Raw genomic sequence first — 13,346 nt, 5'->3', positions numbered from 1 at the left:
CGGCTCCCCAACACCATCTATCCTCATGCTCCTTCTCCTTGATCTATCTACTGTGCTAGGCACGGTACCACATCCCTCCCGCCGTCCGACTCTCTCATATCTAAACTTTCAAGGCACTGTCCTCCCTTAGACTGATCAGCACATTTCCATTCACTGGAACAAGTGTGCCTGCTCCATCGCCTCACGCCCGGAATGCATCCCACAAGGGTCTGTCCTTAACTCATCTCTTACTTTGGATTACAAATCTCCCTCTCCTTTACCCATGAGTTGTCCTCTAACATCACTAGTTGCCCACCAGTCACTGTATAGCGCTGTGCTGCTTCATGCTCCACTCTAAAACAGAAGTGACCTTTCTCACAGCCTCCAATGCCACCTTCCTTATGTCTGCTAGATCGATCCCGCCTAAACTTAATCCCCCAACGCTCATGATCTGCAGGGTTCTCCCTGAAAGCGGCCTGAAACTTCAACGCTTCATTACCTCTGCTCCCATGGCTCCCATGGCTGTCAGTATTTTACCTCCTGAACATCTGGGAAAGCTATCCCAATCTCACCTTTCATTCTGCCAAAATCCTCATGGACCCCTGGCCCTCAACAGGCTGACTGTTTTGCTCTCGCTGGCTCATGAGATTCCTGCTCTCCTCTTCTCGTCAAAACAAGGCAATGGCATTTGCTACCAATACCATCCAAACCTTCCCGCAATGCTTGTGCACCACCTCGAGCCTGGGTAGCTATCCATGCAAAATGTTGTTCAAATCCTTCTGTGCCTTTAAATCCCTCCATATGCTAGCTTCCCCCTAGATGCTGATTCTATCGCAATCTCACTGCCTCGCACTCTAGGGATCCAAGCTCTCAAAACTAACCATTCCAGCTACCCAGCGTGGTGTCCTAATTTCGTCCTGTCAGCCTCCTGGCTTCCAATCAATGGAACTCTTTACTACCAGAAGTTAAGTACGACCTTCTCTCCCAGGATGGAGCGCCAGAGACTTTGAGTGCCATCGATTCCTCAACACCCAAATGATTCCCAACCACCATTGCTATTCGATTACATATCTCTATAGGTCGGTAAATACGTAATGACTAAAGACATATTCAAAGTTTGGCTTGTGACCTACCCATTCACCATTTCCAGCTTTTTCCACACCACCCGACAGTTTAACGTAACCACTATATAATGACTTTGTAAAGGTTTGGAGCTGCTCCAGCAATCACTGATCCATTTAGACAGTTCTTCTTGGCAAAGCACTTCTAATTTTTATTGAATAAATAGTACACTTTTTACAGAAAAGTAACTCAGTGTCCCACCGATGATTCAAGTTTTCATGCAAGCCACTCACACCGTCAATGAATGATGGGTGTAAATTCTGCATCCGCCCTTACCTTATAAGTCTGGACTGCTTCTTGTATGGGAACTACATCATGCAAGTTGTGGTGCGTGGATGTGCAGCACACTGCGCAGACAGCTGCCCCGTCCGTCTTGCAGAAGAGCTGTAGACTCTGCTTGTGCTCATCACACAGGCTCTCTGGCCTGGGCGACACCTTAGACTGTTTCAACACTTCCGCTATGTTTGCCAGCCTCTTGTTGGGATTCAAGTTCCTTCTCTGGAAGCTCTGCCTGCACTCGGGACACAGGAGGACTAGCTCTTCCCACTTCATGTATTCTGAGATACAGGCCAGGCAGTAAGAATGGCCACACTCAATAGTCACTGGATTCGTAAAGAATTCCAGGCAGATGGAGCAAGTCACTTCGCCTTCAAGGGATTCATTCGCCATCGCCATGGTCCTCCTAGTAGAAGCTTGCTTCAAGGGAAAACATCTTGTAAGTGCCTGTCGGAAAGGAGAATTTGACTCTGGTCGTGCTGTGTCGCTGAACTATGCAAGAAGGAGAACTGTGCTGTGTAATGCGCACTGTGGACACAGCTTGTGCTGAGTGGGTCTCACATCCAGGGCCCCTACCAAGGAAACATAAGAGACAGTTACATTTTAGCACTTGTACGTGGAATTGGAAGGTAAAAACTGTTAAATCAAAATGTAGTTTATTTCAGAGCGCCATTGGGGAGCTTGGTTCGAATCGCCAGGCTTAAGGCCCAGCGTCGTGACCACTGCAGAATCCTTTACTAGAATTGAAGCAAAGGGATATTCCAATTCCAATTCCATAGGATTGACTCTGTGGTTTATATCATCCTACCTACAGCTATAGGTCACAGCCAGAGATTAATTTGAGGTATCCTTTCTTAAAATAATTAGCCAATAACTCAGGACACCCTTCTCCTGCTCCCCTTTACTCTCTACTCATGTGTGACCTCAGCCACATGGGCCTTTCATCTCCAGATGCTAGGTCTACTCTCGGGGGAGGGCTATGTTGGTCCCCCTACCATTTCCAGCATCCTCTATAACCCTTGGCCCCTACCTGTAACCCCCTGTGAGCACAGTATACGCAGCGCTCCCAGCTAGGTTTGCTCTTTATAAATCCCATTCTTAACACACATCTTACCCAAATCACCTGACATTATGCATTTGGTATGGTCAAAAGGATAGGTGCATCCCCCGGGGACTATAGGGCCTACTCTGGCCTTGCTTTCTATAAAACTTCTGGGCTGACGTAGAACCTGACTTGTACCGGGAGGACTGTGCACCAAGTTAAAGAGATTGCCAAACCTGTCTCCCAAGTCCCATTCACTCAACCCCCAAAACAAAGCAACTCATTCTTCCCAAGCCTGCTGTTTTTAGGCAGTTTCTCTAAATCCTTTTGTGTTCTGTGCAGGGATTCTGGTAGAACACCAGAGCACAGTCGCTCTCATGCTTACCTAATCATTTGACGTGTTCTAACACAGGATTCTAAATTAAAATTTGATGAGAAGAAGCTAAAACCATCTCTTCGGTGTCAGGCATCATTCTGTAGGCAAGAGATACTGCAGGGGGACCAGGAGCTACCAGGAGAAGCTAATTTGTTTTTAGCCCATTATGCATGATCCATTGTGTTTAAATGTGTATTAGATGTGTTCCAATTCTTCTTTATTATCATTCTCAAATACTCAAAGGTAATATCACATATACATGTTTGTAAGGCACCAGTTGGCCAAACGTAGCTCCTGCTAACTGTTGGTTTCAAGCTAACCAGGCTCTCCTAAGCTAGAAGCAGGAGCGAAATAGCTCTCAGCGATTTCAAACCCTGTAATATGACAGTGAATTCTCTGTGCCGAAAAGGTTACATGAAACAGCACCCACCTGGATAACCACTGGGTCAAGGGAAGAAACAAAGCTGATGCAGTCGCTGCACAGGGAGGGACTCTCCACAGCAGTATTGCTATACCACCCAAGGTCACCAATGACACTTGGACGGCACCCGCAGGAGGTTTTTCACATTGGACCCACGGTGGACATTAGCTTATCCCCTGTCCCAGATGAAAGCAGGAGAGCGTTATTAAATTTCTAATGGAGAGCTGTTCTTTCAAAACTACAAATCAAGAACAACGTGGATACTGCAGAGATCTATATGGACCTCATGTCACACACTAGACCGGGTGCTCGGCTACATTGTTGGAACACCCGAGCTTAGAGACTTTCATATTCTCATACATAAATTAGGGGAGAGGAGACCAGGGGCAGAGAGGGTGACTTTCAAACTCAAGGACACCTGAAGACTCGCTGAGTATATCACCTGAAAGCACAGCCTCTCACTCTTGGTCAAACAATGGCCCCATTAATTTTAAGAAGCCATATTCCTTCAGTACAGAGGCCCATGCCTTGGTGACAGCCCTGACTGTTTTGCTCTCGCTTTACCCATTAATATGTAGATCATTAAGGATATAGGCCATGTATAGGCCAGAATATATATAGGGATAAGTTGGTGAAGTACACATATGATGCTGGTGAACTGCAGTCAGTTATGAATACGGCAGAGTCCTCACAAAGACCCTACCTAGAGGCTCCTGCCTGGTGGCCAGGGGAAGGCAGCCGCTGTCTGATCCTGATCCTGGAGGTGGTATTAGCCGGGAGGATCAGCTGGGAGGAGAAGGGCCCCAGCGGGACAGGAGGACTGTTGGGAGGGAGGGACGCACTATTTGTCTTCTTCAAAGGAAGAAATGTCAGTGCTGCCAGAATATCTAATGGCTTGCTGTCAGAGGGAAGTTTTCTTTCCCAAAGCTAAGTACTTTGATGTTGATGAAACATGTCATAATCCATCATCTTTTAGAAATAAGAACCCACCAATAAAACCATGCACAGATATGATGCCGAAAGTCCCTTTAATCTGCAGGGGAACGGGAAAAACAAATATCCAAATATGAACATTTTAGAATCTGAAAACATTAAATCGGTTGTGAATCTGAACCACTCATTAAATCCTTATAACACACTTTTAGAAGACGTAATTAGGGATAGAAATGAAAATAACACATTTGGAAATAATAGTCAAAACATAAAAGGGTAAGACATTACTACATGGCCAGGCTTTTTTTCGTGGAGAGGTTTTTGCAGAACATTTTGCGCCGAAAAACTCCTTGAAAAATATGGGGGGTGGGTGGGTAAGGGGATATATAAGGGGTAGGGGGTGGGGGGTGGGGAATATGGACTACATAGGAAAGGGGGGTCAGGGGGAACCTCCCAAATATTTTTCAAATAATTCAATTCCTTTTTTCAGCCAAAAATGTTCAGCAAACATCTACGCCAAAAAAACTGGCGATCTAAGAACATAGAACCCAGAAAGGGGGATTTGAATATCGAGGACTTCAAGTCCCACAATACCCAAAGTACTGGGACGAAGAGGAGAGGAATGTAGAGGCTCAGGATTGCAAGAGACAGTCCAATTGTCATGATGACCCACACCTGAAGGAGACTAGGCGTTATAAAAGACCCCCTCACGTGCAGGCCATAGATAGCAGTAGTGGGAGGTGGAGTGAATGTCGTATCTCCATGTTGCAGTTGAAGGAAACTGTGGGCAACACTGGAGCTGCCGAGATTAGTAGATTGAAGGCCGGTTCTGAGTGGGTCTCTCCCTTCAATGACCCTGTATGCAGAGGTTGTGCAGCGGAAAGCATTGTTTGTGAAAGCTTAGCACCTGAAGAAAGTAGATGCAGAGGTCACGCAGCGGGATGGGTAAAATATAAAAGCTTTCTCCATTGTAAAGTAGACCACAGTCGCAGGCGAGCACCGGAGTGTCCTTGGAGCGAGGAGCGCTCCATTCCCGATCTGCGTGGGCTGCGGGAAGCAGAAGAAAGTTTTCCAGCCGGCATGCAGCAGAGAAGGCAGAGGACCCGGTGGCAGCACAGCGAGCAGACACGTGTGCGATACCCGGTGAGTTCACTACAAGTGTGTGACCCCGGAACGCTCTGTGATTGCCCTCTAAATGAATCTAATACTTTTGAATACCGACCTGATACAGAGAACTTAAAGTTGCAGTAAAATAAAGCTTTTGAATATCAAACTGATATAAATAACTGAAAGTGGCAGAATAACAATGCGTTTGAATAGCAAGCTGATAACAAGAAGCTAAAGTGGTAGAATAAGAACTTTGGGCAAGATGGGTATCATTATACGGGTGAAGGTCATAGACTTCGTCAGAATCAAAGGAGGGCAATATCGAGTCAAGGGTATAAGAACCAACACTGCCAAAGCCAAAAGTGGGCAACTAAGAACCAAGTTATTTGTGAGCCATTTTGCTAAAATGAGAGCAAAACAAATTTTGTAAATGACTTAAACCAGCATATTCCAAGCCATAGAAGAGAGAGTTGGAATCAAAGCCATTATCAGAGCTGCCTTCCTGGTGGGAAGTATTCAGGAAGTGGAGCATAACCTGCACTGCATGTGGCAATCACAAGTGTGGAATAAAAAACACCAACGTGTTTCACGTCTTCCCAGAAGAAATAGTCAAAACGTATGTTGTGAAAAGTTAAAAGACTTTGGTTGAAGTAAATCACATAACAGGAGTACTTGTAGTAGAAGTTTTCATTATTCCTGCTAGGCGTGTATACCAGGGCAGGGACTTTGTAGTGGTAGACCTGGCAGATGAGTGGATCAGGTAGAAGTCAGTGAAGTACTATACTGTGGTTGAATTCGAAGAAGAAGAAGAAGAAGAAGAAGAAGAAGAAGAAGAAGAAGAAGAAGAAGAACTAAAAGATGTTGTGAATTGTTGTAGCGTCATCCTGATAAATAATCTTTTGTTGATACAGATGAACTGTGGAAATATCCTTATCATTTGAAAGATGTTGTGTTGAACCCTCTCCCACCAGTGGAGGGATAAAGACTGGTTGAATAGTTGGAACTGTTGTTTCAAGTCTGAGTAAGAGACTTTCTTGGAACAAGAGGAACTTTATTATTTGAACATTGTTACAAGATGGAAAAATACCATTTTTGAACTGTGGAGTAGAAATCCTGTCAAATCTGGGGAAGGGGATTTCACCCAGGTTGCAAGGAGAAACAGTTAACAAATGTGTATTGAATATAACTGTTGATTTGCCTTGCCATCTATTACCTTCTTAGGTAGTTGCATGAAAAAGAGGGACAGATTCCTTTTGTTAGACGTTAGTTACTTTGAAAAGCAGGGAAATCCTTGTTAGGGTAGGGATAGTAAGGCGTTTACAAACCCATGTAAGTTAGAAAAGAAATAGCATCATATGATATGAAAAACCTCTACAAAGTTGTCCGCCTCACATTTCTGACCTCTCAAAAGTCATATGGAAATATGGGGCGCTAAGAGTGTGTAATGGGTCATATTTAATAAGGCGGCGATAAAAAATACAGCAGAGCTCAGAATTTCATTCATTTACACACGAACGGCAAGTGACTTGGAACTCTGCAAGACACTTTTTAGCTGTGGGAATGATCAATGAAAAACACCTGACAATGGTAGTGAGCTCTAGATCTTCAATTGATTTGATTAATAAAGGTTATACCACTTAGTACAGTGTATTGGTAAAGCCCTTTGTGTTCATATTTTTGGTTATTATCTAAATATATTATTGAAAAGGAGGAAGATTATTTTCTGCTTGGAGCGTGGGCACTAAAGGAAGGAACTATAAACCTGCAAACCATAACTGCCCTGTTTTCCCAAGTGGTTCACAAGCCACGCTACAGATTGCATTAATTTCTAGCCTCTTCTATGGATTGCGTATCATGCATTCATGGGAATTATAATAAAACCCAGCATGACATGAACACAGAACAAATACTTATCAATATCCTTTGACTCCCATGGTGCCAGGCTGTCCAATTCACTTCATTGATTGGAACATGCTATCCCCGCCCCAAACGTGTGTTCGCTACCAAATGTCACCCTTTACTCAATCTGTTTTTAGTTTGGGCTATTAGGTGTCGTTGCAAGCACTACCTTTAAACCAAAACTATTGTCATTAAAATAAGAGCTTTAACATTAGCGCTTCAAATATGGGCTTTCAATGACGGTCTACAATGCTTTTCCAATGGAGATGACATTTGAGGAGAGATACACAGTTGTAAGGTTATTGAATCCCTCCCATTCCCTGCCCCTAGTCATGCTAATCCCTATGGCTAATCCCACCCATTCCTGCCCGTCTTGGAACTCTTTGAGCTCTTCCATGGAGGCAGCCATCTTGGATGACTGTCTCTAAGGAACGTCTCTGGAAACAAGCCGAAACTAGTGGCCATCTTTGAATGTGAAAGATACCATGCATCGTCCAAATAAAATGATACATTGAATCATGTGAGTATAATATTTTTAAAAATAGCTAAAGTAATTTACAATACTTTCAACAGCAGTAATTATTTCTGTCCTTTCTGCATTTCATTTCCTTGTTTTTTTTTAAATATAGCTAGGGCTCATGCTTGTCCTTTTTTAATATGCATCAATGACTTACAACACAAAATCGGCAATGTTGTCATACTTGTCATGTAGTGCTCGAACCTTTACTGGCTCAATGACTGCCTCTGTTAGATGAGAAGGGTCATGCAGATGCTTGCCCTGTATGGTCCAAAAACCGACTAGTTGTGCTCGGCTTCACACATAAATTGTCGGGCTCACCCCACCTATATTTTTGTCCTTGGATGCATTCTCTTTCCGTTGTTTTCCTTCCCCGCTGCTTTTAAACCAACTATAAAATGTTCAAATAAGAAACTTTCAATAAGACATGAAATCCCACACTGCTCTCTGACGTGAGCACTGTCCTCTGTGTGTTTGCAGGATTTTGCTCGCATTCAGGATTTCTAGCTCCCTCTGCCGGCATGCGCCACGTTGCCGACAGCGGGGAGCTCGAAATCGGAGGTGTGAGTAAAATGCTACAAACACTCAGAGGATAGTGCTCACAGATTTTGAGCACTGTCCTGTGTGTGTTTGTGGGATTTTGTACACAAATCACATAGTAAACTGAAATGACAAATATATAAATACTTATCACTACAGCACGCGGGGTAAAACAGGGATGTCCGCTAGCCCCGGCATTATCTAATGCCTATACGGCAGACTGCAAAGTCAGTGATCAAGAAACAAAAGTCTTTCCCCCGACTTTTGGCGGCGTACCTTTATCGAGATTAATATACACAGACGACATCATCGTTGTAGATCAGATGCCGGTTGGTCTCCAGAGAAAGTTAAACAACCTGATACGTTTCATTAAAGAGAATGACCTGGAGTTCAACAATGCAAAAACAAAGGTTATGGGCCTCATTACACGGACGGCGGTAAGGGTTAACGGTGACCGTTAATGGCAACGGTGACCGTTAACCCTTACCGCCGTACTACGAGGTCCCTTTGCGGGTTGGAGGAATTAACGCCTGCTTCTTGCAGGCGTTAAGTACCAACCCGCTAAGGGACCTCGGAGCTAATTACGGCACCGCAAAATTGCGGTGCCGTAATTAGCGCCTTCCCCATTCCCATAGAGCCCTATGGGGCAGAAATGGGAATGGGGAAGGGCAATGGCGGAAGGGGGATTTACCGCCCCTCCAACCTTGGAATGGGGCGGTAAATCCCCTTTCCGCCAAGGCGGTGCCGGTAATTTACCGGCATGGTCCAGGGTGCTAATAGCACCCTGGATTACCGCCTTCCGTGTAATGAGGCCCTATGTCTTTTCAAGTGAAACAACAAAGGAATACAAATTTGAAATGGTTTGCAGAGGATGACGTCTTGGAACGTGTTAAAAGTTTCAAATACTTGGGAGTAGTTCTAAGTTCTAGTGCTAAGGAACTCCCGATGCAAGAAGCCCTCTACACCAAGACGAAAAACATAATCTCTCAAGCTAAAGCTGTAAAAAAAAATACGGCCGCTTCTCATTTATACCAGTCCTGAACTTCTATAAGGCCAAAGCTATACCTAGCATTACTTATGGGGTGGAAGCAATGCCAAACCTACCAGAGTCCTTATGGCCTAAACTGGAAGGTATGTTCTGGCGTCAAGTGCTATCTCTTCCAAAATCTACTCCGATATCTTCTATTCAAAGAGAACTAAGTCTTCAATCCCTGGCATGGGTGGTAATGAGTAAAACCATCATGCTATGTAAGAAAGTTATTGACCTGAACAGCCCCATGATCTTCGAGATGATGAGAAAAGAGACCGAAGACACTGCAAAGATGGGTCACCTACATCAACACCTCATTGGAATCATTAGGATGCACAAAGGAAGACCTGTTGATTAATCCTAATAAAATGAAAAGAAAACTTCTTGAGCACGATTGGATGGTCACACAGGAAACGGCTGACAAAAACAAACTGACAATAAACATCCCCGCGTTGACATTAAGATTCAACCAGCAGGCAAAATACCTTCAAAATTCCTGAATAAAAGCCTAAGAGAAACCTTTTTGAGGATCAGACTAAACTTGTTAAAAAAAACGAGGTCCTCGCAACAAGGAAAAAAATCGCCTGACAATCATTGTCGGTTTTGTAAAGTCAATGAGACCACAGAAACTTTAAGACATTTACTTTTGAATTGCCAAGATCTATCTGAACGGCGCAGGACCTACCTAGGTCATATTTTATCAGGTCTCCATTATTACGACAAAGAGGAATAGTGGCGCCACCTGTTGAGTGGTGAAAGGACTTCATGGGTGATTGCCGTGACAATATTTTTCGAAAACAACAAACTGGACTTGTCTAGAGACGATAAAGTCATTGAGGATAATAAGATCCTAAATGGGCCCGGGGGGGGAGCTGCAAGGATGTTAAAAACAGAATACCAAGACCGGGATGTTCGAATGCAGAACATAAATCGGCACACGAATAGATCACTCTCCCACCTCCCAAAAAACGTTAAAGAACGTCTAAGTACGCCAAAGAATGTGACTTTCTTTTAACAGTGAAATTCATTTGATGTAGTGAAGACTCTTGTAAACATTGAATTTTCAATTGAAACAAGTTTAATAAAAAAAGAAATAATAAATACTTATGTGAACCAAAAATAGTATGACACTAACTTTGTTTTCCCTATTTGGAACGGAAGAATACAAGTATTTGAATGCAAAATGATGTCAGCCTAAAAAAACTTCTTTGCGGTATGCATCTTTTCAGTCAAGACATAAAAACACAAAAACAAAACTGTGTGGCAATGCTATCTGTTAGTAAACATTATGGGCCTGATTTGAAAAATTGTTTTTCAATGGGAAAATCAATGTCACTGCTTACAGAATACATTAACTCCTTGTAGAAGTGCCTTCTTACCACTTGGGAATTGTCATTTAAACATTCTACCTGCTTGAGAAATGGTAAGCAAGCATTTCTGTTGGTTTAGGGCAATGTTGACCTTGCTTGGTGACTCCCCTTTTCTCAGCAAGCGAGTCTGTCGGCTTGGGCGGCTTTTTACCTGTTCGGAAGCACAAAGACCACATAACAGAAATGCAAGGTGTGGCTGGTGAGTATTGCAGGTAGGGCAAGGCAGCCCCTGGGACATGTTTGCAAGTTACGCTTGATTTCAAGTATCATTGATTAGCCACCTCCTTGATTGAAACATAATACAGCTTAAAATGTTCATCTTCCCCTCGCCACCCGGTGACCAAGGTGTGTCGCCCGCCCCCCAGGCGACTCTGAGAACCCAACAAAGACATGAGACTGAACTCTTGTTGTGTCTTCACCTGAAGACACAGGACACTTGAACTCTACTCCAATATCCTCCACAGGACAGTAGAACAGAATGCAAGTAAGTGTGCTGGCTCAGCTCCCGGAAAGTATTTCTGGTTCAACCAAAGGTGGTTACTTGGCCATTTTGTAATGAAGCTAGCCTTTATGACAGTTACCTGCCATAACAAACTTTCGGGGAGACTTGCGCGTCTCCCAATGCCCCTCCCAATCTTATTATCTTATTGGCTTGCTTGTGCAGCAGTGGCATCTGCTGTAGCGCATTCCTGGAAGAGACACTCTTAAGGCAGGCGCTACATGCATCTTGATTTTTCCTTGGTAGGAGAACACTCATGATCTCAGGGTTGCTTTTCTTCCAGTCAACAGGCATCGCTGGCCAATCTGGAGGCTTGCCAGCGTTTTAGGCACATGTCCAACCCACTTAACACCAGGGCATGAATGCCCCACACTATCTCTGCTCCTTTGCTGCTGTTCCAAGGCTGCACCCCAATAAGTGGACATACATAGATTAAGGACAACCAACATTGGCCATTTTTAAGTGCAGGCAGGCAGTACGGCCAGCTGTGCTTAGGGTGTGACCATGATGGGTAAAGCGCTAGAGTGGAGGCAGAGGAAGTAAGGGACAGAGACAGGTTAGAGGCGAGGGAAACATGTTTAGCTTTGCTAGCTAGGATAATGGCTGGGTTGAGTGAATGCTGCTGACTGAGCACAGAATTCAATCTATAGATCATATGTTTGAATCCTATTGAGGTGAATCAGGATTTCATCCATCTGTGATTGACCAGAATTAGGACAACCCGTTTTTTTTCTGTTTAGTAGCGCAGAGATGAAACCTATGTTTTGCTTGCCAGCGCATCAGCAAATGCTCTTTTGGTTGCTAGCTTATCTTGCATTCAAGCAGAGCTCAGAACGGATTACTTGCAGTTGTGGGTGCTTCTGTTTTGGTGCATTTTGTTGCATCTCTTTGGATTGTATGAGTACCGTTTGTTGGAGAGGACACAAAGCTAGTAAGTGTTTGGTTATTAGCCCACCCATTGATTGACCACGTGTATAAAGTATTAGGCATTTCGCAAGCACTGCTAGTAAATGGCCACAAAATCCAAAACTGTTGGCACCATCAATGCTTGTTTACTAAGCCACTCTCAACCCTCCTGTTTGGCAGTCCCATAAATCCATATTCTGGAGTTTTTCCTGCAGGACCATTTATAGGTATACCCAGGAAAAAAAATCCAGGATTGACTGGACACATCTCAAGTCATTCATGCAGCCACACACTACATAGTGTACAAATTCCCCATTCTCCAAATCTGCCTCGAAACACAGTCCATAGGATCCCGCACCCTAAGGAACATTTCCTTCCTGCCTTAGAACCATATGGTTCCCCTAACAGGACTGATATGAACAATACCATCACAAAACATCTCTTTAACCCGCTACATCCACACATTTTTGATTGCACCGCTAATTCAATGTTTCTTGTCCCCTGCTCCTTTTCCTTCCGCATATTACGGTCCATCTACCCCTGCCGGGGGTGCGGTACTCCATTTTACGGGCAAGATAGAGCGCCCAGAGACTACTCCGTTGGGGGTTTGGCCAATATAAAAGTCTCATAACATAACATAACATAAATGTCAAGTCTGCACAACATGAAGGAAGCACTAAGTATTCATGCGCATGCGCGTGTTTTCTCTGGAATCCCCTGTCATGACCTGTCCAGAGCTCTGCAACTAAAGGTACAAGATACAGATTTGGGTTGCATCCGTGCTATTTTTACAGGCCGGAGAATGCCATATGTTAACTTATTATAGAACATAGAGAGTGTGGCAGCATATCTTATAAATATGAGAAATGTATTAAACGCCCATTCAGAAAATGAAGGATTTGAGGCTCTTTTGCCAATGATCTTAAATACAAATTGAAAAAAAAGGTACCATTTTTGTGTTCTTATTAAAAAACAAAAATCAATTTTTCAAGGCATGGTTCAGAGTGATAAAGGATTACTGAATGCTGCCTTCTTAGGCCTGGGGAAAATGTGGCAGGTGCACTTCTTTAACCAAAATGCCCTTTATGGGGAATATACAGTGCTCTGTCCTCTGACGAGTGAGGCAAGCTTCCTCAGTTGCCCAAGAACACAAATGCAGGCTCACTTTAGTGCTTGTGGTAAATAGCTCAAAGCATAATTCTTCGGCAAAAACAAGTACTTCGCCAGTTGAGTATGCACCCACCCTTTTTGATTAACAAAAGGACAAAAGGAGGAAAGAGGCCATCTGGCAAAAATCCCCAACAGAAAATAACAAGAAAAGCTGCAAAG

The 13,346-nt window shown here is 43.8% G+C and overlaps 1 protein-coding gene across 2 annotated transcripts in view; it reads right to left on the bottom strand.

Moving 5' to 3' along the window:
• LOC138521764 (E3 ubiquitin-protein ligase TRIM39-like) overlaps nt 1–13,346 on the bottom strand; it is a 198,743-nt gene that overhangs the window by 109,967 nt on the left and 75,430 nt on the right. For both annotated transcript variants that reach the window (XM_069634830.1, XM_069634829.1), the window contains exon 2: nt 1,378–1,949. In XM_069634830.1, the coding sequence (XP_069490931.1) occupies nt 1,378–1,776 (399 nt within the window). In that variant the 5' untranslated portion in view covers nt 1,777–1,949. The remainder of the gene's footprint in view (nt 1–1,377; nt 1,950–13,346) is intronic.

The sequence above is a fragment of the Ambystoma mexicanum genome, chromosome 13, assembly GCF_040938575.1.
Source record: "Ambystoma mexicanum isolate Mex_15411 chromosome 13, UKY_AmexF1_1, whole genome shotgun sequence".
Classification (NCBI taxonomy): domain Eukaryota; kingdom Metazoa; phylum Chordata; class Amphibia; order Caudata; family Ambystomatidae; genus Ambystoma; species Ambystoma mexicanum.
The sequence above is the reverse complement of the archived record's forward strand: the minus strand, read 5'-3'. Positions and strand labels throughout refer to the sequence as shown.